The sequence below is a fragment of the Sciurus carolinensis genome, chromosome 6, assembly GCF_902686445.1.
Source record: "Sciurus carolinensis chromosome 6, mSciCar1.2, whole genome shotgun sequence".
In the NCBI taxonomy this organism is placed as follows: Eukaryota; Metazoa; Chordata; class Mammalia; order Rodentia; family Sciuridae; genus Sciurus; species Sciurus carolinensis.
This window is the reverse complement of record NC_062218.1, coordinates 75,556,477-75,581,910: the sequence shown is the minus strand read 5'-3', so window position 1 is coordinate 75,581,910 and position 25,434 is coordinate 75,556,477. Positions and strand designations below refer to the sequence as shown.

The 25,434-nt window shown below is 34.6% G+C and overlaps 1 protein-coding gene across 1 annotated transcript in view; it reads right to left on the bottom strand.

Moving 5' to 3' along the window:
* Adgrv1 (adhesion G protein-coupled receptor V1) overlaps nt 1-25,434 on the bottom strand; it is a 583,921-nt gene that overhangs the window by 475,318 nt on the left and 83,169 nt on the right. Inside the window, exons 19-24 of the mRNA XM_047556631.1 lie at nt 24,870-25,087; nt 23,419-24,162; nt 15,871-16,244; nt 6,982-7,158; nt 3,210-3,390; nt 2,070-2,272 (exon numbers count right to left, since the gene is read on the bottom strand). Of these exons, the coding sequence (XP_047412587.1) occupies nt 2,070-2,272; nt 3,210-3,390; nt 6,982-7,158; nt 15,871-16,244; nt 23,419-24,162; nt 24,870-25,087 (1,897 nt within the window). The remainder of the gene's footprint in view (nt 1-2,069; nt 2,273-3,209; nt 3,391-6,981; nt 7,159-15,870; nt 16,245-23,418; nt 24,163-24,869; nt 25,088-25,434) is intronic.

Here is a 25,434-nt window from a genome sequence, read left to right as displayed (position 1 = left end):
TCTGTGTACAACTTGTCTTTTATCACTACACCTAGCTCTCCACGTTACAGAAGCACTGGACCTTCTGCAGTTCCTCTGACAAATCCTTCCTTTGCTTAAGCCATTTTACCTATCTCAAGCAGTTCTTGCCTCTTTGTCTGCCTTTCTACTCTTAGGTTTACACTAAGAGCTCAGCAAAAAGCTTTCCTTTACTGCCCAGGCTGCATGGACACCCACCTCTCACAGATCACACATCTTGAATACTTTCCACAACCATAACTCAGTAATTACCTAGCTGTTCAAAATCACTGCAGACAGCTGGGATCTATGCATCCGAATAGTGAAGATCACTTGTAACTTGGTACATGAGAATAAGGTTAACAATAGTGATATCTAAAAATTCAGTTGCTTCCTCTTCTGTACATGATGACTCCAGTCACCTCCCCTCCCCTCCCTTAACATAAGCACACACACACACTCACACACTTCACCTGAAAAATCTTACTCTTGTGCTAACACAGACCAGAAATAGTTGACACATCATAAGAAGTGGTGACAGCAGAAGTTATCAGGTTATCAGAGACTAAAGTAACAGTTTAAAGTGGTGACAGGTAACACACAGGACACGTAAGTCCTGAAAATCCTCAGAAATGTTTCCAAGGGCATGAGCTTTCTCATAGTCATGAAGGATGGGGACAGATGGCTCCTTATTTTGTTTTGTTTTAGTTACTAAAGAAAATGATGGTACAACTGACAGTGGGGAGGTTCAAATTAGGAATTGAAAACCGTTGATATGAGGACTAAAGCATTGCTTTAAGAGAATGCAGAGAACACATTGTCAAGATGAGATTGCTGTGAAATATGTTAGATATCAACCTAAAGAATAAATAAATGCCAGGGACAAAAAATATAAAAAGTTTGAAGAAGCAATCCAGGAAAACTAGACTGTAGTTAAAATTAATGAAATTCAATTAGCCAGGGTTCTGGGGGTTAGGAGGAAAAGCAGACACAACTACTGAACACCATACCTTTGTGTGGATCTTTTTAGGAAGAAGGTGAGAAACAAGAAAACTAACATTAAATTTAAAGAAAAGGAATCTTTGGAAAAACAAAAATGTTGAAGGATATAAAATCTGTCTCAAGGAGGACTGCCAAAAAGAAATTACAAGCATTTGCTTAATAAGAATACTGGCAACAATTTGAACGGGTGAGTTATTGAGTATTACTACACATACATCATGCATACTACAAGATACTTCAACATTGTCATTTATCTGTGTTATCACAAGAGTAAGATTTTTCAGGTGAAGTCTGTGTGTGTGCTTATGTTAGGGAGGGGAGGGGAGGTGACTAGAGTCATCATGTACATATATCTGCCTAGCTGATATATCTCACTTTTACAGAAAAGGAAACTGAACTTAGGAAAAACTGAGTCTCCCAAGGCCACACATTTAAAGGTCAGGTTAAATTCAAGTTCTGTCCATTCTAAATCCCCAGTTTTTTTATGGCACTCTGAAGTACCACATTACTTCTCGCTTGAAGAAAAAACTGATTAAAATTAAAAAGACATGAACACATAATTTCCTTACAATTTTGATTTTGTCTGACAGAAATAACAGGATTTGAAATATTATTTAAGAAACTTTTTTTTTTTTTTCTTTTTGAGACAGGGTCTCACTAAATTGCCCAGGCTGGCCTCAAACTTGGCCTCCTCCTGCCTCAAGCCTCCAGAAACACTGGGATTACAGGTGTGCACTACTATACCTAGCAAGAAACATAATTTTAAATGTACCTGATCAAAACCTATAACATTAAAACAAAGAATACAAAAGAAACTTATGACAAGTATAAATATTTTTTAAAAAGTATAGTAGTTATTTAAGAGTTGGGTTTCAATACAATAAAGCATCTTAATTCACATAAAGTCAAAAGGTCAAAAGGCTATCAGCATTCATTTTCCCTATTTAGTATATTCTGCAAGTCCCTTCCAGTCCTCCAAGGATCGTGTCCTTATTTTCATTCTGTTTTAGTTATTAAAAAAGTTATTTTACAAGGGCAAAGAGAGCTTCAATCAAAGTATAATGCTGTACCTGGTAGTCCTGAGGACTGAAAGCTGTCAGGGACACTGTTCTAAACTCTGCAGTCACCCTCCCCAGGAGTCCTTGCGCACGAACAACCAGCAACCTGACCTCTCCATCCTCCTCCTTCACAGTGATGTTTGGCATGCTGCTAGCAGGCAGGCTCATCGGGTCCTCGGGCTGTGGGGGCAGCCCTGTAGAGAACTGCAGCAAACCTGGAGGAGGCAAAGAAAGAGGGCATTCTTCTCCCAATGATCGACAGGACAATTCCTCATTTGTTTGAAGCAATACTGCACAATCATTTTAATCACCAGGCCAAATTTCTGAGGGCCTTCATGTAGAAAAGATTTTAGCAAAGATTTGATTCACATGCTTTGATATAGAATGTTTATAAGCTTTCATAATGTTAAAAACATAAATGCTAATTTCCCTTGTCTTTACTCAAAGAAAGGGTTTTTTTTTTCTACAGAGGCATCAGTAAAAGGAACACTGATGGATTTTGAAACACACATTTTCAAACCCATACTCTTATTTGCCTGGAGTCTCTTATTAATTTTGAACCAATTGTAGAACAGGATTAATGGCACCTTAAAGGATTCGTAACCTTTTTTTTTTTTTTTTTAATTTGAACTATGAAAACCAGAGTGAAGAGCTTTCCAGGTTTCCTGCCTAGACTTATATTACTTTTCAATACAAAAATATTCTTAATTTAGTAGGACAGACATCTATGATAGTTCCCTAATTAATAAATTATAACTTTTCAGTATAAGACCCAAATTAATATAAATAGTGATGACTTCACTTCTTAAAGTCTAATAAAGCATAAATTACAAAATACTTCAATTTGTTAATATACCACCATATGGTAATTTTTAAATTAAAGGAATTCTGATAGGAATAAATGGAATTATGTTTTTCACTTTTAAAGTATCCTGCAAAGCTCTCCAAAATACATTACTTAAGTTCAGAAATCTTTTTATTTTCTTCCATAAACAATATTTCTCAAAATAGCAGCTTAGAAGTTAAAGAGCTTAGCAGTTAGAGGGTGTCAAGGAGTCCTACCCCAATCATTTGCAAAAAGTCCCTTAAGAAAGTTTAATAAAACAAGTATGTCCAGAATAGAAAAAATAACTTTTGAACAGGGTGAGTTACCAAATGGATGATCACTAGCTTTGATGGTGATATCTGTTGTTTCCTTCTCGGGATCTATGCTGGCACCACTGGTAGGAGTTGAACCTAGTTTTCCATCTCCAGGAATTGCAGAAACTAACGTCACCCGAAAATACTCATTAAGCTCAGGAATATCATCATCAAGAACATATATGTTCAGGACCTATAAATTTATAAATTCAGAGGCATTAAGCAATGAGGCATGGAGAAATTACTTCCAGAGGAAAATAAAAGTCAGTTAAATTATATTTAATTGAAATTACTGTTTAACATAACATTTAAATTACTATTTAACGTAACATTTCTACACAAGCTTACACATTAAAGCAAATGTGTATATGTTTATATGTGTGTGTACATGTATATATATGTGATATACATGTATATACATATACATATATGTATATGCATCTCTCTCTCTCTCTTTCTAGAGAGAGAGGTGGGGGGCATGTGTGGTGAGAAGGTGCCATAGCTACGAAGCAGAGAATAAGCCTTGCCAGACGCCAGTTCTACGGGCACCTCCATCTTAGACTGCTCAAACTCCAGAGCTATGAGCAATAAATCTGTTGTTTAAACTTCCCAGTCGGAGATATTTTGTAGTAGCCTCCTGAACAAACTAAGGCAGGGGTTGCATGTTAAAATTTTCTGTCTCAAAGTAGTCTATTCATGCATTAATATTACATCACAAAAGATATACTGATATGCTATGTCAATATCATATCACATCCTTCATACCAAAGTCACTGGTATTGCCAACCTCAAGGTAGAGACTTGCTAAAGAAGGAACTGCAAGCTAGCATGTGGTAGGGTGGTAAAAAAGGACAGAGCAGCATGCATGTGTCTAGAGACTAAGAAAGTCTAACCTACCAGTAAAGTGTTTTAGAAAGTAGATTCACAATGAGCATTAGAAGTCCGGCAGAAGTAATTACTTCAAAAAAAGTTCTGAAAGAAGTAACCATAAATCAACAATGTTCCATAAAATTTACAGTGAATAAATAATTCCTTCTTCCTTTACTAATTGACATATCCAGTGTCCCAGAATTAAACATAGTCCCACTCCCTAAGAAGCTTACAATCTATTGTAGAAGACAGATATATAGAAAAACATTTAAAATGTAAGGCAGAAATGTCATGATAGAGTTGTGACAAAGTGAGAAAGAAACAATTAACTCCATCTGGTAAACATTTTACAGCAGAGGCATTTGAAACAAGTTCTAATGGATTCATTACAGTTGAAAATAATAACCAGGAAAGATATTCCAAGCAAAAGAGGCAACACTGGCAAAGGCATGTACTGGGAACTGCAATTAGGCCATGAAGGCTGGAGCAGTTGAAAGGGTTAGATGATGACCAGGATCTGGGTCAGCAAAGTCTTTTGTGCTGTGTATCATTAAGAATGTAGACTTCGGGCTGGGGATATAGCTCAGTTGGTAGAGTGCTTGCCTTGCAAGCCCAAGGCCCTGGGTTCAAATCCCCAGCACCGCAAAAAAAAAAAAAAAAAAAAAGAATGTAGACTTCATTCCATAAAGATTGGAGGTAAACTTAAGAATTCTAAGTGGAAGATGGACATGCTTTAAGAGGTACACCAGGTAGAACATAAATGGTGTGGACAGAGCGAAAGAAGAGATGCAAGAGGATGCCTTAGGAAATAACTGACCCCAAATGATGGCATTCTGAACCGATACAGTAAGAAACGACAAGGAAAATGACTGGATTTGAGATCTGACTGGCAATAGATGAGAACTGAGGGAAAAGGAGGAGTGAAGGGCAACCTCCTGCTCTCTCCCACAAAGAAGAGGGGCAACAATCTGAAAAAAAAAAACAAGTCCAAACACAGTCTTCAAATCACTCACCACTGGCCTCAAAGCACCCAACTTGTTTATAAAAATGTTTTTATAGATATTCTGATTCAGTAGGTCTGAGGTAAGATCTTAATTTTGTTTTTAATCTCATTTAGATTATATTTTTAAGATTATCAACACTAAAGGGCATAACCAGTGTGTTCAAAAAAGCAGTAAAAAATAACACTTATCTAAATCACATCATTATCTTAAATCATGTTTGTTATTCCCTTTAGGAAAAAGAAATGTAAAAATTATAAAAGATTATTAATAAATTAATAATTCTTGACTAAAACATTTATAACTATTTTACTTACCAAATTTGATTTACTAAATCTCTTCCAAATTGTATATGAATGTTACAAAACAATGGCTCCCAATTATATTTTTATCTCATAATTGGTAAAATTTTCCCCAGTGCTGGGGATTGAACATAGGGGCACACAAAAACACTGAGCTACATCTTCATTTTTATTTGGGAACAGTGTCTTGCTAAGTCCTCAGGCTAGTCTTGAACTTGCGATCTTTCTGTCTCAGTCACCCAAGTCACTGGGATTACAGATGTGCACCACCACACCTGAAGTAGGTGGTCAGTTTTCCACAAAAAAAATCTGGAGTATCAAATCTGTTTTGCCAAATAGGAGCATTAAAAAGTTACCACATACTATCATATATCATAAAGAAAGAACACTTTGCCTGTTAAAGTGGTGCACACCTATAATCTCAGAGGCTCAGGAGACTGAGGCTGGAGGATCTCAAGTTCAAACCTGGCCCCAGAAAGTTAGCAAGGCCCTAAGTAACTTAGCTAGACCCTGTCTTAAAAAAATAAAAATTAAAAAAAAAAAAAAATAGGGGAAACGGAACATGGCTCAGTAGTTAAGTGCCTGGCTTCAATTCCTAGTACCAAAAAAAAAAAAAAAAAAAAAGAAGAAGAAGAAGAAGAGAAAGAAAAACAATTTAAATAATTTAAATACAAGGCAATATGAAAAAAAGCACCAGAACAAAATACCATCCTGCAAATCAAATGATTTTAGTTGTATGAAAATTTTCTAGGTGTCCTCCTTTTACCAAAGAATAGCAAAGTCTTCATTATAGACCTGTTTGTAGACAATAGGAAACTTTTGTTATAAAGCATTTAATGTTTCTTCCTTCCCCCAAATTATATAGATTTGACCACCCTTCTGCTTTAATTTTTTAAACTTTAAAAATACTTCAATCATCTCTCAACTTCATTTTTTGATCCAATTAATTCTTAAGTCCCTCAAACTTTCCTCCAAGACTATTTGTTAGTTTCAAGTTATTTTGTATGTATCCCTGACGACCTGTAAGCTATTTACATTTCAATGTAAAAATTATACTGATATGAATATTCTAACATTATAAGCTAAACAAGTATTTAAAATTCTGACACAGGAGGAAATTTCATTCCAATTTCACTATGGGAAGTGTCACTTATTTTTGGAGCATCTATCCAGCAGTGAGAATATTTTAATGAAACTGGAAGTAACTTGCACTTTTGAAGCACAAAACAAGTATCTCATTTCTCCAAATTTAATGCAAATAAAATGACATTAGAGTTACAAGAATTTCTCTTTGGATGATTGGAAGAGTGCCATACACAACTGAATGGTTTCTCTATGGATCAGTAATAACAAAATACAATGATCTATTCTCAAGCTATACCGCTTTTATTATATTGGGATTAAAGAATAACCTAAACTAGAGCATGTTAAGTCAAAATTATTAACTTTTCTTTTGCATAAATACTAAAATATATATGCCATTACATATACCTCAACTCCTAAATATTTCGAATTGCTTAAATATAAAGAAGCTACAACAAAATTACACAACAAACACAGAAGGAAAACCTTTCCAGTAGGCTTTCAAAGAAACAAAGAAGGGGGAGTTACCTCAGATCTCTGCCAAGGAAGGAATGTGATAGTTCCACTGGCATTAGCAAAATCATCAACGAGGTAATTAATGCCATTAGATTCGATCTGTGAGATGGTGTAAAAAACATGCACATAATCCAGAGCACCCCTGGTTCGCTCCACCACACAAGAAATGGTAGATCCCTCCTCTGCAATCTGCAATTGAACATAAATTATTGACATATATTTTGAATATACCTAGTAAAATCAGTGATAAAATTAAAATCCACTCATGAAATCCTTCTCCTCTTTAACCTAAATTTATAACCTTTCCACTTCTCTAAAAGGGACTAGGCGGCCTCTATGTTCCCCCAGATATATTTTTGACTGCTAAGAAGTATTCCCAGTCATTTATTTTCTCCCATTCCTTCACACAGATAAACAAAGCAAATAAATTATAATCTCTGAACTGTATATGCAGCTCACTCATTGTATCTACTTTGTGCCTCCACAGTGCTAGATGCCAAGGTTACAAAAGATTTTTCTTCCTTTCAAAAAATGCATAATCCTTTTTCTGGATAAACATAAGCCTAAAGAGAAAGACAAACTTGGGATTTATTGATGGTTTCAGCACAGACAGATCACATGGGGTGAGGGGTGAGAGGTTCAGGATGGAACATGACATCAGGGAGAATTTTACACACAGAAGAAGCAATAGAGCATATCTAGTGGAATCATTTTGGGGATGATATAAATTCCAAGTAGAGAGTCTCAAGGAATGCCTAATGTGGAGACAACAGTCAGATCAAAAAGGACATTTGATGCCATACTTAATATCTTTTTAATATTTTTATCATACATATATAAAGCATAAAATACACATGCATTTTTCAAGAAGGTAATGTTTTGATCTAAAAATTTAAGACAGCAATTTTAAATTATATAGAGCGAGAAACTGCAATATTTTTAAAAATAAGTCTTCATACTCAAATTCTCAGGCTCTCAGCTCAGTTTCAGTTTTATATTAGCAAATATATAATTCAGAGGAAAAAGAATGAAAACTGAAGAGATAAAAATACAAGTCTTAGCTGTGTGCAGTGGTGTGCATGCCTGCAATCCTGGTCATGGGAGAAACTGAAACAGGATGATCACAAGTTCAAGGCCAGCCTCAGCAAATGAGTAAGACCCTGTTTCAAAATAAAAAGGACTGGAAAAGTAGCTCAGGGGTAGACCATCCCAGGTTCAGTTCCCAGTACCACGAGCAAAAAAATACAAGTCCTTACATGTAGAATGTCATTCTCTGGTTTTCACATAAATCATAAACATCTCCAACTGGCAAAGACAGAGTCACTTTAGGACCGGAGAAAACAGATTTGGAATTTGTCCACCAACAGGCAATAGTCGAAACAGTTATCAATGAGCAAGGAATCACCAAGAAATATTCCAGCAAAACCTTTGTGTTTCACTGAGCAGCAATACCTTAGTGCCTCCACGGTAAACAGGATCAAGCACACCTGGGTCAATATTGTCACTTCTTTATTTCCCTGCTTGTCCCCTGGCATGAGAAGCCCAAAACAACCAATAGTTATTCAACCTCCTGGCAAGCCTGTTCATCCCCAACTCCACTGCCAGAACCAGCACTGCTAATACACTGGAATTTAAAGCATGCAAGCAGGAAACAAGTTCAGGCAGTGGGTCACTGGGAGCCATGGAACAAGGCTTTGTCCTAAACATTCTGGTCTCTAGCCGACTCTTGATGCTTTTAAGCTCCTGGCCATCAGTGACTCCATTAGCACTGTTCAGGGACGCATGCACCTTCATACTTTAGGCCAATTCTACCTCCACATAGGATGAAAGGTCAAATGGTCAGTTAATATTTCTGTCCTCTACAGTTTGAATAGGCAGTTCAGAGGTAGCAGCCCGCTTTCAGCAATACCAACACTTTAAGCAGAGTCATCTGTAAAGCAGGTTTGAGATTTTTCTCTTCTATCCATTTGTCACAGGGTTTGGGTAAAGACCAAAAAAAGTTTAGTTTCAAACACATCCAGTTTGAAATAGCTATTAAAATATCCAAAAGATGTGTCAAGTTGACAGCAGGAGAAATGAGTTTGGAATTTTAGAGAGACTACATGCTTGATGTCACAAATTTGCAAGTCGATACAAAAAAGGTATTTAAAGTCATAAACAAATGGTATATAAATACATAATTTAATAAATGAGATTTAAAGACTGGTTGAGACAACAAAGGAAGTAGAAATAGAAAAAAAAAGAGAACCAAGTATATTCAATTCTTCTAAAACACTTGTTTTGAAATCATGAAATTGTTTCAATGTAATTGATATGTTACAGAACAATTTGAACACGACCTGAATTTTGCATGTGCTTTTCAGTGTGATTTCATCCACAAAAAAACATGGTGAACATGGGAAATTGTACCCACCCAAAATAAGCAATGTAGGAACACACGCCTCTACCATCTGCCTCAGTTCACCACATGTGTGACTAGCCACACTTCTTTACTTCTAGGGTTACAGTTTTTCCTCCAGTTTTAGATACCTTTCCTTCCTCCACTTTACAATAGCACACAAAATGCAATCCTTCTAATGCTCACTTTACAAGTCAGCATAAGGTCTTTGTCAAGGTAATACTCCATATTTATTATAGTACGGAAGAATTAAACATTTACTATACACAATGTTTTTAATTAGGTCCCTTTCTTTTTAAGTGTCACTAAGTTTTTGAGTACAACCTGAGTCCTAACCCCATAAGCTTTTTTTCCCACAAGCTCAGTGTTTCTCACTATGTAATCTGGCATAGCATGATGCCTCATAGGGACTCATCCATCACATCATGTCAGATTAAACTGTTCTCAGATTGGAGAAAAAAGGAAGAAGCAGAAAAAAGACTTAGATGCTCAATATAGCATCCAATTTAATTTCTACTTAAGGTTTTGCATCTGCATTTTCATACTGGCAGAATAGAAAGTGAGAAAAAGTCTGGAAGAAAGAGTATGGCTTTAGTGTCATAGGCTCCTGAGTGTCTTCATTCTACTGCTTATCAAGCATCCTCAATCTCTTCGTAAAGGAGGACCATAATCATTCATGGACTTGGTGGAGATTTATCCCCCCCTTAAAATACAGATATACCTGCATAATAAAAAGCTACATGAAAATACTCTCACTTTATAAGCAAATATGCATGCATATATAATGAAAAAGCAAACTGATTCCCATGTAGTTCAATTCTCATTATAATGATAATGGATTTTTTCCATTTTCCAACCCCAAATTTTTATGAGAATGAGTATTTTGAATGAGTTAAATTAATAAATCATTAATCTAAATATGTAATTATTCAACCCTTCCCTTCTCAGCAAGACACGTGAATTAAATAGATCCAAAGACTCAGGAATGTGTGAATTAAATAGATCCAAAGATTCAGGAATGTGTGAGAGTTCCTTAGCAACTTAAATTTTTACCAAGTCAGAGCATGACCATGCAGCATCCAGGACTAAGAAAGGAGATTTTTGAGAATTTTGTTTGCAAGAGTCACACTGCATTTTTCAGTTAGTAAAAGCATCATCTAAATCTGTAACTTCCTGAATGTTTCCAGTTGTAAAAAGGAAAAAGCAATAACTATCCTTATGCATTAAAGTATGTACAGACATAAGCTATGTATCAAAATTGTATAGAAAAATTAACAGTTTAGTACTACATTCAATAAAGCAAACTTTATAAATTTCCAACTAGAGAAGATCATTTAAATGTCATGTGTCCATTAAAAAAATCCCTAGGATGCTTAGTAAAAATCTACCTTTAATTCTTATGAACTTACAGAGAAAGGACATATGACTGAGGTTTGCTTTTTTTAAAAAAAAAAAATTTTAGTTGTAGATGGATACTTTATTTATTTATTTACTTATTTATTTATTTATTTTTATGTGATGCTAAGGTTTGAACCCAGTGCCTCACACGTGTTAGGCAAGCACAGGCTGAGCTACAACCCCAGCCCTTCGGGTTTGTTTTTAAAATATTTCAGGTGAAACAAGATTGGCAAAAAGCTGATAATTAGTAAAGCTAGGTGATGGGCACACTGGATCAATAATTCTCTCTTCTATATTTTCATGTATATATGAAATTTTTCATGAAAAAATATTTTTCATTCCGCATTTTGTTTTCTCCCTCCCACAACCAGATATATTGATCCAGGAATGGAATCCTGAATCAGGGAGGTTTTCCAAGCAGTATGCATTAGATATTTCTGCCCAAGGTCTTCTGTGGACAACACTTCCATAAACACTGAACTACACAATATAATTATTAATATGAATAAGATGAAGACAAGGGGCTGGGGCTGTACTCAGTGGCAGAGCACTTACCTAGCACATGTGAGGCACTGGGATGGATCCTCAGCACCGCATAAAAATAAATAAATAAAGGTAAAAAAAAAAGTTAAGGCAAAATTAAAACCTGAAAGTATTTTCTAATATTAAATTATTAATCTAATTGGCTTTAGAATCATGGTACAAACATTTAGGCTAGTGTGTGAAAAGGCACAAGATCCATAGTAATCTTCAAAACCATTCTCACTAATTTCATACTAGGAACAGTTCTCACTACTGTTTCCTCTTTTCAACTCAGGAATTTGCCAAATCTTCAGATCAACAGGAAAGTATTAATAAAGGTAATCAATAAGAAGATTTTTTAAAATCTATTTACTCAGAAAAATATAATGCAGTATTCTGAGCCACGAATTGTCCTTCTGTGTTGAACAGACGATCAGTGCTAAACAATTACAAACCAATTAATTTTTAATTTTGTTTCATGCTTGGGTGATGATTTGTGATATCAGATTATATTGATAATCACTTATTTCTAAAGGAATCTATTCACATAACATATGGCAGGCACTTAAAAACAAACAGTTTAAAAAATGTAAAAGTATTACAAAACACAGAGAGGCATCTGTAAAGGATCTCTCTTGCCTTTGGAATATTTTAAGAGATTAAGAGAGGGACAAAAGTTGAATTTTCAATGTTGTTGCAACAATATAATAGAGAAGAATTTATGGAATGACAGTAGATTTTAATTGTGAAAACCAAGCAAGTGTCCATAAAGTTAGGAGTGAAGACAATCCCATGCATAAAGTAAACCCAGTTCTCAAATATTTTCATTTAAGGACATCTGAACAGTCATAACATTACAGAGAACCCTAAAGGAGCTTTGCCTATGCTGTTGAAGTCTGTTGATATTTATCATATTACAAATGCAAAATGGAACAAATTAAATATTGATTAATAACTCACCTTAAAATATCTATGATAAATCCATTCTGAACAACATATCTTTATAAGAAGTAACTATATTTTTTTAAAAGGTGATAAGGCGACACTGTTTTACATTTTCACAAGTCTCTTAGATGTCAGCCTTAATAGAAAACTGCTGGATTCTTATGCCTCCTTATTTCAATTTGTCTGTTGTTCTCTGTTATTTTGCTTGAAGTATATAAAGACAATCCTGCCTTATCTAAATACATAACTGGAAAAGGATGAAGATTTGAAGTCTTTTCAGATGATTGCATTTTTCTGCAATATTATACCAATATTTAACAAGGGGAAGTTCCCCAGAGTTTAGTTGCAATGTTCAAGCATATTTTATCACATTAAAATACACTGGCCTACCTTATACTTTGAATCAATCTTTCACACATGCATGATTTTGTAATAATATGCAATGATTATTTGGAAAATATTGGTTTACTGAGTTATACAGATCTTCCATTTGTCGACACATTTCATCATACAACATAATTATGCTGGTTAATATCACTGTCAATCTTATCTGAAAAGTCTAAGTAATGGGAAACTGTCAAGCTCACTTTGGCAGATAAAAGTGCTGCAAAATTCAAAATTTCATTTGAAAGACTGAATTTTTCTTAGTAACAAAAACTGTCAGTTGTTTTTCTTGTAATCAATAACTCACTCTGTTTATTTTCATGAAAATGTCTGCCAAATACTTAAGTCTGAATAACTAAAATGTCAGTCATCTTAAGTGAAACCGGTATTCCATGAAAACAGAAGTTAGTTCAATTCATGACTCAAAATCTGTTTCTTCAAGACACTTATGATGTTCTGATAATAGAGCAGAAGTACTTCATTTGTACTTCCTTTTTTATTTTTTATTTTTGCAGTTATAGATGGACAGCACGCTTTTTTTTTTACTTATTTTTATGTGGTGCTAAGGATTGAATCCAGTGCCTCACACATGCTAGGCAAGCACTCTGTCACTGAGCTATAGTCCCAGCCTTCATTTGTACTTCTTATTTCATAAAATTAGCACTTTTTTTAACTATGGGTAGTGCATAACTGGTACAATGTAGCACCACCACCTTAATTTGTGTAAAAGCACTATGAGTTACTTTTTTAATACGAAATGTCAATAAAATGAAAAAGAAAAAAAAATGGTAGAAATTTTTATAATGTTAGGTTTGACCTTGTGAACCCCCCATAAAAGACCTCAGGAAACTCCAGGGTTCCTTGGAAGTGGACTCCAGGGACCACTTTAAGAATGACTTCAGTAAGCAACCGATAAATATTATTATTGTTGATAATGATATTGAAAATATTTGAAGATTTCTACCTCAACTCACAGAGATAAAAATAGGAGTTTTCTATTCCTATTATTATTTTTCAGAATGAAAATTCTATGTAATCTTCCTGGAAGTTGACAACAATTTTCTTATATTAACCATTTAAATATTTCTTTCTAATATGAACACATGGTATTTCCATTCCATTAGGCTTGGAAAACAACCAATTGTGTTATCTTGTTCTTTCCAGAACTTCAGTTTAGGTACTATGGTCCCTGGAGGAAACTTCTCTCTTCTGCAATGAAAGGCTTGGCTAGTCATATTCAAGTTTCAGAGGTCAACAGGAATAAAGTTGCATACCTAGATAACTAAACCATTACTCACCACAATCTATCAATGAAATCTGACAGAGAAGCAGCATTGAACACTTAATTATAATATCAGGTTTTAAAATTTTGTTATGTATTTTTTCCATCAGTTTGGTTGTTCATATAGTTTAAATTTAGTGTAAATGTTTGAAATCTGAACTGCTATATGTCTTTTCATGTTTTAATATTAAAACATATTCATAAGTTCCAACAAAGACTTATTGAGTACCTACCATGCTCCATTCTTGGTGAACAGATACAAAAAATGGTGAAGGGGGATAGTCGGTGAGTAAGACTTTAAAATAACAGAAGGAATTTGTGTGATCAATGCTAAGAAAAAAATTAAAACTATGGATGGATAAAGAGTTATAAACCAGGAAAACAGTTAAGTTACTTTAAATAAGGGTTCACACAGGAGATGTCTTTGGAGCTGAGGCTTGAACGACTAAATATGAAGATGTGGAATGACAGTGTTGCAAAAAGAGACCACTAATGACCCAAGGCTGGAACTGAAGTCACACAAGTCAGACAGAAACCGAAGGAGAGAATAACCCAGAGGGCAGTGGCATAAGCAGGGGCCAGATCTTGAAAGGAATCTGACTTCAAAAAGCACCCCAATGGTTCTCATAACCCAAAAAAAGCCATCTGTCTTTTTAAAAATAGAGATGATGACATTAATGTCTTAGGGAGAAAGATAACAGCTTAGAATCACAAGACACAGGAAGATTCAAATTCCAGTTCTTCCCATTGTATCTTAGAAGCAAAAGGGAAAATGAATATTCATTAAGCACTAATAATCACCCAGCCACAAATCAGGCATATGACCTGATCATTTCTCACTTAATTCAACTTGGGTTAGCTATTTCTCAGACCTGAATATGCCAATTTCCAACCCTATAAAGTAAAGAAGCTATGTGCTTCTTAATATGTGCTGCGCCTATATTATGAGTTTTCAGAAAGATAACTAAAATTGAACATATTAAAGTTCTTTGATGACTGAATATCAATGTAGTTTCACTGTAGATGAACATATTTCTCTTTTAAGTTGTAGATTTGTATGTTTGTCCTCTCTAGTTAAGAGGTATTCTACTTCCAAAATTTAAAAAAAAAAAAGACCACCATTTGAAGATCTCTTATGATATCACCAAACCACAGAACTAAAGGGACTGTGTAACATTTCAGAGGCATTCCTGTTTAACCTACAATGACACCTGCTACCTAGTTTTTCAAGTCCTATTCATCCCTATTTTTCTTGATCATTTCAGTTTTTGTAGACATTCTTCTAAATCTATTAGAATCAACTTGCAAAGGGAAATGTTCTCCTGTTTCTTGGCAACATCCATGGACATTGAGCTGCTGCTCTCACACAAAACACCTGTGAAGTAGTTTCATGAGCTCTCACATTACGGAATGGGAAACCAAGATGATTACTAATCTTTGAAAACTTGGAAAGAACTGATAAGCAGAGTAAAACTGCCTAATGAATTAAGCTGGCCAAGAAGGCTGGCAAGAAAGGCATTTACACCCAACACAGAAGAATGTTGTAACAACTAAAATATGTGTCACATAAGGGGAAAAACTCAAAAAATCATATTTGAATAAAATTTCATTAACCATTATACATACAAGCTTTCAAGATACATTATTTACTTATACAGTATCAAAAACAGTAGCCAAAAGTAAATTACATGTGGAATATTATTATGAATTTTCAGAGTGAAGTAACTTTAAAGATAACTGCTAAGATTTACTTGCTGTCTTGTTACTTCTGTCAACTCATTAAGCTGAACCAAACTATGAACTTATAAGAGTAGGGGCTGTAATTTATATTTGTAGGCTCTACCATACTTCTAGACTTAAGAGTAGGTACTTGGGCAATCTTACCAAATGAAAGATAGCTCAGACTCAAACAAACCCACCCACAAAAAAAAAAAAAAAATTAACTCCAAAATTCCCCAGGCTGGCTGCTTACCTCTGGTATACAAGCTCCTGTGAAACCAAACAAACCATTGGCATTGTCACTCTTCTGTATGACTAATCTTGCTGTAGTGTTTTCTTCAGAAATGTGAGCTCCTCCACATACAGAGACTAATTTAAGAATGAATAACTCCTCTCCTTCCTCTTCATTGTCATCTCTTGCAGAAACAATGAATGATTTGTTAGTTTCTCCCTGTCTGAACTCCACGTATCCAGAAATGGGATGTAAATCATTCTTTGCAGGCAAAGCATGAAGTTCATAAATCTCTTCAAGGGTCAGTTTCCGCTCATAGGACCTCACATCCTGCATCAGCCCTGTAAACCTGTCATTGCCATTCATCCCCGCCCCAATTCTCAGTATTCCAGGACCTGAAATGAGACACAGATTTAAATGCTACATATCAACTTTCCTGTCCTACACGGCAACTTGATTCAGAAAGTGATCCAATCTTACTAAAAAATATTTTTGGTATGTAAAAGTTTAATATAACTGATATATAATCAAATTAAGGTTATGTTCGACTATGATAAACAATGAATCCATAAAGCAATCACTGAAATTTATGATCTGTTATATTAATGGAATTGGCAACAATATTCAAATTAAATGATATCCTTATAAGTAATTCTGTCAGTCTGTCTAAAACCATTTTAAGATATAAAAATAACTATATACACATATACATTTGTACACACATAATCATCTATGTATGTTTGCTAATGTGTATGTGTGTATTTGGATACACATTTCTTTTTTTATTTTTTCACTATCTTTTTTTTGACGGTGATAAATATTTTTTTTTAATTTTCATACATGTACATAGGGCAATAATGTCTGTCTCATTCTACCATCCTTCCCATCCCTACCACTCCATTCCTCTCCTCACTTCCCTCTGCATAATCCAAAATTCCTTCATTCTTCCATACCCATTCCCACTATGGATCAACATCCACTTATCTGACAAAACATTTGGCCTTTGATTTTTGGGAACTGGCTTATTTCACTTAGCATGATATTCTTCAACTCCATCCATTTAACAGCAAATGCCATAATTTCATTCTTCTTTAAGAGTGAGTAATATACCCTTGTGTATATGTACCACATTTTCTTTATCCATTCATCTGTTGAAGGACATCTATGTTGGTTCCATAGTTTAGCTATTGTGAATTGAGCTGCTATAAAAACTGACATGCTGCATCGCTAGAGTATGCTGATTTTAAGTCCTTTGGGTATAAAATGAGGGATGACATAGCTGGATCAAATGGTGGTACCACTCCAAGTTTTCTTAGAAATCTCCATACTGCTTTCCAAAGTGGTTGCACCAATCTGCAGTCCAACCAACAATGTATGAGTGTACCTTTTGGTCACATCCTCGCCAACACTTGTTATTGCTTGTGTTGTTGATAACAGCCATTCTGACTATAGTGAGATGAAATCTTAGAATAATTTGGATTTGCATTTCTCTAATTGCAAAGATGATGAACACTTTTTCATATGTTTGTTGATCAACTGTCTTTCTTCTTCTGTGAAGTTTCTGTTCAGTCCCTTAGCCCATTTATTGATTGAGTTATCTTTTTTTTTTTTTTGGTGTTAAGTTATTTGAGTTCTTGATATATCCTGGAGGTTAGTGCTCTATCTGAGGTGCATGTAGTAAAGATTTTTTCCCATTCTGTAGGCTCTCTCTTCACATTGTTTCTCCTTTGCTGAGAAGAAGCTTTTTAGTTTGAATCCATCCTATTTATTGATTCTTAATTTACTTCTTGTGCTTTAGGAGTCTTGTTAAGGAAGTCAGGAGCTCAGTCAACATGGTGGAGAACTGGGCCTAATTTTTCTTCTATTAGAAGCAAGGTCCCTGTACTAGTGCCTAAGTCTTTGATCCACTTTGAGTTGATTTTTGTGTAGGGTGAGAGATAAAAGGTTTAATTTCATTTTGCTACATAGGGATTTCCAGTTTTCCCAGCACCATTTGTTGAATAGGCTATCTTTTCTCCAATGGGGATACACATTACTTCTATGACTTTTTTTTTAAACTTATTTGCCCATCTAAAAATGGAATGGTTTAGTTCAGTTACAACTTTAAAACTTCAGTATTACTATTCCAAGGAACTTCAAGGCTTGATGTATTAGAAACTCATCTTGAGCTAAACAAAGAATTCAGAAAAAGAAATAGTTTCCATGGGCCAACTATATCTCTCAAAATAACTAGTAGAATGAATATAGAAATCAAAGTATTTCTCCCCAGAAACAACATTATACATGAGTCTCAGGGATTTTTTATAATAATATTCAGCCCAACAATGTTACTAAATCTCAATAACAACACTTTTCAGAATTTTACCATTTCTTATTTGTCTCCTTGTTCCTTGCCTAAATAAATCAGCTAAGATATACATGTAAAGTGAGAGCTTGGCAGTGATTATGGAAAGGAGTGAACTAAATGTTTCCTATCATAGTCTCATTGAAGGCAGTTTTACAAATTACCACCCAGTCACAAGTATTATATACATTCCCACAAGTGTGCCTACTACGGAGACCACCTGCCTACCCAATAAACCTGGGCCACTCTCTGAACTCCAGACTGATGATAAATCCTATGAGGTGCTCCCTCCTGTAGAGTTATTTGTCAACTCTAATGATATAGTTCCCCAGTTCTCATAAAACTAGGTGTCACAGCTAAGAGACTGCAGAGAGTCAAGTATATAGAAGTGGTCAGCTCTTCTTTAGTTTTGTTTCTGTGATAAACTAAAAAGAATACTGAACTAGGAGTTAAAAGTTTATATTCAAGTCTTGGCTCCTCTATGACTTGGCTGTGTGATGCTAGTTAATTTATTTACCAATTCTGACCGGTATTTCCTTACCTATAAATATTTAATATATTAAATTATAGTGAAGTTGAAATTTGGTAATGTATAGAAAAAAACTTTTAAATACAAAACACTATACAAAGTTGAAGCATTCTAAATGCTTTGTTCCTATGACTAATTCTCTGGAACAAACATCATCAATATTTCTCGAATTTTACTGTCATTTATTTAAGTTGCAATGCTAAATCATCCAAAATTAAAAAGTTATAAAGATGCTACAATGTTATAATGATTCCTTCAGAATGGAGGGAACATGGTAACTTTCACCTTGCATCTTAACATTATTCTATGCTTTTCAAATTTCATGAAATACATATATATTACTTCGACAAGGAAGGAAAAATGGTGAAATATATACTTTATGGATATAAAAATTTCAACAGTACACTTAATGTTTATAGTGGTAACCTCAGAATTATGATATTGAGAATGATTGTTATTTTTTGCTTTATATGTGCACTTTTAAAATTTCCTATATTTCTATATTGACCATACAATTATTTCTTTAAAAACACAACTTTTTGAAACCACTGCAAACCCACCAAAATGGTTTTCTAAAGATAAAATAAGCCAAACATTGGCAACATGGAACTCTGATATACCAGAGGTGAGAATATAAATGGATTGAACTACTTTGTAAAACAGCTAGGTTTTATCTACTAAAACTGAATAAACACACACACACACACACACACTGTGATTTAGCAATTCCATCCCCAAGAATAGACAGCAGACATAAGTTCATCCAAAAACATATAAAAGAGTACTCAAAAGAAGTGCTGCGGGCTGGGGAGATAGCTCAGTTGGTAGAGTGCTTGCCTTGCAAGCACAAGGCCCTGGGTTCGATCCCCAGCACCAAAAAAAAAAAAAAAAAAGAAGAAGTGCTGCATGTAATAGTCAAAAACTAGAAACAACCCATATAGAAATTGAAAGTAACGTGAATAAACATTGTTCTAACTACACAATAGAATACCTTATAAAAATGAGCATGAGATATGTAAAATAGGCAATATGGATGAAACTCAAAAACAATGCCAAGCAAAAGAAGTCAGACATTCAATTCTATTTACCTATATTTTAATACAGGAAAAACTAATCTTAATGCTCTTAAAAATACCAATCATAGGCAGGCAGGATAAGTTACTGACTAGAAAAGAACCAGAGGTTACTTCTGGAATGCTCCGTTTCTTGATCTGAAAGTTGGTTACATTATGTAGGTACTGAAACTAATGATTTGCAAGTTTTATGGTTCACCTATCTGTGCTTACAATACTTACCATTTATATACTCTTAATATGCCTTCCTTTAAATTACTGTAAGTATTAAAATGTGTAAACATAGGGTATAATCTGACATTTCAATACATATAGACAATATGCAATGATCAAATCAAGGTAACAGGCATATCTATCACTCAGACATCATTTTTCATGTTAGGAGCATGAAAAATTCTTTCTACTAGTTACTCTGAAATATTCAATTAATTGTTGTCCACCAGAGTTAACCCAATGTGCTATGTAAAATTAGAAGTTATTCTATATCCCTGTACCCATTAATCAACCCCCTCCCCTACATCCTTCCCAACTTCTAGTAACCACTATTCTATTTTTCTACTTCTATGAGATTAACTTTTTAACCTTCACATTTAAGTAGGAACATGATATTTGTCTTTCTGTGCCTGATTTACTTATCTTAATATAATGTCCTTCAGTTCCATTCATGTTAGCAAATAACAGAATTTCATTCTTTTTTATGGCTGAATAATATTCCATTGTATATATATTTTTTTTTCTCATCCATTTATCTGTTAGACACCTACAATGATTCCATAAACTGGCTACTATGAACAGCATTTCAACAAACATGTAGCTTCGACATATTCAGTTCCAATTCCTTTAGATATATACCCAACAATGCAATTGCAGGATCACATGGTAGTTCTATTTCTAGTTTTCTGAGGAACCTCCATTCTGTTTTCCATAATTTCTGTACTAATTCACATTCCTGCTAACAGTATACAAAAGATCTCCCTTTTCCACATCCTAACATTTGTTATTTTTTGTCTTTTTGATTATAATAACCATTACAAGTGGGATGAAAAGATACCTTATTGTGGTTTTGATTTGCATTTCCCTGATTATTAGTGATACTGAACATTTTTTTTCATATACTTGGTGTAATTCATGTAATCTATTTTGAGAAATGTCTATTCGGGTAATTTGACTATTTTTTAATTAGATTATTTGGCGATTTTGCTGTAGAGTTGTCTGAGTTCCTTATACAATATAGAAACTAATCCCTTGTTGGATGAATATTTTCATGTTTGCAGATATTTCCTCCCATCATAGGTTGCCTCTTCTCTTATGTTGATTGTTTTTACTGAATGCTTTTGCTCTGTTGATTGAGATGACCATATGGTTTTTATCCTTCATTCTGTTGATATATGACATTAATCAATTTGCATATTTTGAACCATCCTTATTTCCTAGTGATGAATCCCATTTGAGCATGTATATGATCTTTTTTTTTTTTTTTTTTTTTTTTTTTTTTGTGGTGCTGGGGATTGAACCCAGGGCCTTGTGCTTGCAAGGCAAGCACTCTACCAACTGAGCCATATCCCCAGCCCTGTGTATGATCTTTTTATTTTATTTTTTTTTTCAACTTTTTTTTTTTTTTATTGTACACAAATGGGATACATGTTGTTTCTCTGTCTGTACATGGCATAAAGGCATACCATTTGTGTAATCATAAATTTACATAGGGTGATGTTGTTTGATTCATTCTGCCATTTTTCCCTTCCCCCCCACCCCTCCCTCCCCTCCCCTCCATCTATACAGTCCTTCCTTCCTCCATTCCTGCCCCCCTCCCTAAACCCAACTCCAACCCCAACTGATCTTTTTAATGTGCTATTGGAATCGATTTTGCTAGTATTTTTTTGAGGATTTTTGCACCTACGTTCATCAGGGATATTGACCTGTGCTGTGCATTTCTTTTTGTGTATGTTCTTGTTGACTTTGGTGTCAGGACAATGCTGACCTCAAAAAAACGAGTTCTGAAGCATTCTCCCCCTTTCACATCTTTGAAATAGCTTGAGAAGAACTGACATTACTTCTTCTTTAAAAGTTTGGTAAACTTCAGCACTGAGGCCATCTGGTCCTGGTCTTTCCTTTTACAGAGACTTTTTATTACTGATTCAATACTGTTAATTATTATTGGTCTGTTCACATTTTCTATGATCTCCTGGTTCAATTTTGGTAGGTTATATGTATACATAAATTAATCTGCATCGTCTAGGTTTCCAGTTTTCTGCATATAGTAGTTCATAATAGTTACTAATAATTCTTTGTATTTTCCTGGTATCAGATGAAATGTTTCCTTTTTACTCTCTAATCTTATTTATTTGGATTCCCTAAGGCCAATGATGGTTGAGTGGGGTTGAGTCTCTGCTTGTCTGGGCCTTAGTGATCTGAAAGTCTGAGAAGAGGTTACTCAACTGCTTCTTGAGGCCACTGGAGGATGGATGGGGCTGCCCAGTTATTTCTGGGTACCTCAATGGGCCAAGACATTCAGGAAAGGTTGTTTGGCTGCTTCTTTGGGTTGTGGGTGTGTGGGTGGGACAACTCATCTGCTTCTCTGGTCTCTTGTGTGCTGAGTCACTCAGGTACTTTAATATATTTTGTAATATATATTATATTCCATTGATAACTTTAAAAAATAAATACATAAGTGCTTTTAAATTTTTCTTTCCAAGTGACACATTCAAAAATAACAAGTTCTTTTCAGGAAGCCAAACAAAGGAAAGAAACACCCATTTTCACAATCCCCAATCTTTTCCATTTTTATTATACCACCATTACTTTCACTAAAGGAATCGAGATTAACAGATAAAAGTGTATTTTCACACAATCAGAAAGTGAATAATTTAATGCCACAGAATATTTCTAAGTACAGTTCTTGGGTAGAAATTGGTAGATATGTGCACAATGTTTGTTTTGCCTATATTACATATGCTGGAAAAACTGCATAACTTAACATCTAATGTTGTAGATTCAGAGGGAAAATACAAAGTACAGCCATATAAGCTCTGCTCTACCTCCTTGCTTAATATAAAATAAAATAATCAAAATAGAATTGTGATACAATAGACAAAACCAATATTTGGGTGTATATACACACACAGATGAGTTTCTCAAGGAAACAGAACATGGCTTGTCTTAAAGTCAACAAAGATTATCTCTGCAAAACACTCCATAGAATTCACCAATTTACTTTCTGATAGATACTATAAACACTGTAATCATTTTAATGTGAGATTTTTCTACTGATTCCTTTTTACCTTATGCCTGCCCCCATCTTCTTCCAGCAACATTGAACCAGTAGCAGATCCCCAGATAAAATACTCTGTTTCATATTTCTACACTCTTGCTCATTCCTCTGCCTGGAATATCATTCTCTATGCCTCCTACTACTCACAAGAGGAATAAATAATCCTCCTTTCTAGTTTTTTCTTTCTAAATTTATTATAGTTATCTGTCTGCATCTCTTCTAAAGCCTATTTATGAGCAATACAAAAGCAGTTTTTAAATGTCTGCAAGCTTTTTTTAAAAAAAATCAAAATTCAGTTGAAGATTTTAGAACCTAGAAATTTCAAAGTCCTAGTTGTAAAGATGACACTCACCATCAATAATGGCTTCCCCTTTCAGGCTCTTGATTCCTCTTGGCATTGCGTTTCCATCCAGGTAGAATTCAATTATACCATCATCCAGGATAATTAGAAGATGAAGCCAAACACCTTCTTCTAAATATTTCATGACTGTTGTCTTGGCAATATATGTAGCATTGGATCCCAAAGTTTTATAATGAAGGGAAAGTGTCACATGGGATTCATTTGTTTGAATTTTTACCCCATAGTAGATGCTTCCATTACCATTATCCTTTGCTATAACAAATCCATTTGTATTGGCATTAGGCATTACCCAAGCTGAAAATGTGAAGTTGGCAATTGTGTTATTCCTGGATGGGTGGTATTTTGCATTAACAGTCCCAAATGCACCTTCTAGTCCACTGAAGTACAAAGCATCTGTTCCAGTATGGTGACGCCGCATGTGTGGTTGTGAATGCACAGTGCTGGGGAAAATTCCAACCAGTAAAAAATCTATCATTGGAGGCAAACCAGATGTGAACTCACTGGACACGATTTCCCAGCCTACTCGTACATCACCAAAGATACCCTGCTGCCTCAAAATGGTGAAGTTGGTAATGTAAGACATATCATCATCTGAGAGCACATCTTCTGCCACTTCTCTCTCTAAACACTCGGAATCCAAGATGAAAATTCCAAAGGGATCATCATTGAATGGAATCATTACTGTCACCTGAAGGTTGATTTCTGCAAGGTGGCCTCCAGGACCTGGGGACCCACCTGTAATAAGAAAATTTATAATAAGTGAAAAACCAGTTGAAGTACTTTCCAGTACTTTCCAGTGTTTTTTAAAAATTGTTTAGCATATGAACTTATAGTTAAATATGCATCATCAGTGAACAACAGTATCACCACATAGCTTTCACCACATTTTTAGGGACATGTCAAATAACATTGATTCGCCATAATTTTATAGTCAACCCTGAACAGAAGATATAAACTACAGAGGTTTAATTCCTATGCTTAAAATCAAAAGTGATGGGGAAGTCTATTATTTAAATTATGGCAGAAAGATCAAACTTTAAGCTACTATGAACTTGTACTTCCTAACTTCTTTTCATGTTTCATGAGAAATACAACATCCGATGTAGAAAAAGTCTATTTATAAGTTTCATGGTGAAGGTAAGCCTCTATCCATAAAAGTGAACCCAGAAAAGAACTTAAAATGAGGCTAAACACAATTCTATGAGGCTGAGGGTCTAGCTCATTGGTAAAGCAAGGCCCTGGATCTATCCCCAGCGCGCACACACACACACACACACACACACACACAAAATAAAAATAAAAATAGATAATACTTCTATCAAGAAGGGTACTTCAATATTTAAAATCAGATAATCAAGACAGACTTACTTCTTCATCAAATGCATTTAAGTTATAAAATATAAATTTTTGGTGGCAAAATAAGAGATGGAAAAACACAGCACCTGAAATGTTTATGAGCTTTAGAATATAAAATTCATTGAATTCCGGAATTTTATCTGGAAAAGCATGGAGAATTATTGGTTTTGCTCCTTCTCCATCCATGAAATTAACAGTTCCTGAAGTTTCATAGAATTCTTGTCCATGTTGCAGAACAGAATCATTCTGGAACAGCTGCCAAGCCACAGACACATTACCAAAATGTCCTCGGTGCCTCAAAATCCTACATAAAAGTTGAATAAAGTTAATTTTTATGAATGTGTAAGAAGTGAATATAAATCTAGTGGGAGTTATCTATGCTATCTTCTTAAATGAACTAGCCAGCCAAGGAAAGATGAGATAGAACATTAAATAATGCAGAAAAGTCAGCTGAAAAGCCTTAGTCTTCGAAGCCCAAACTGGAATATAAATTCTAATGCCAAGTGAAAAATATTTTTATAATAATTAGCAAATTTTTTTCAAAATGAAAGTACGGAGTAAGAGTAGTCACCGTATCATTTGAGAAGTGTTTCTGAAGACTCTGGATAATTCATGTTTCTCAATGTTGACAAATGATGGGACTGGAGTGAG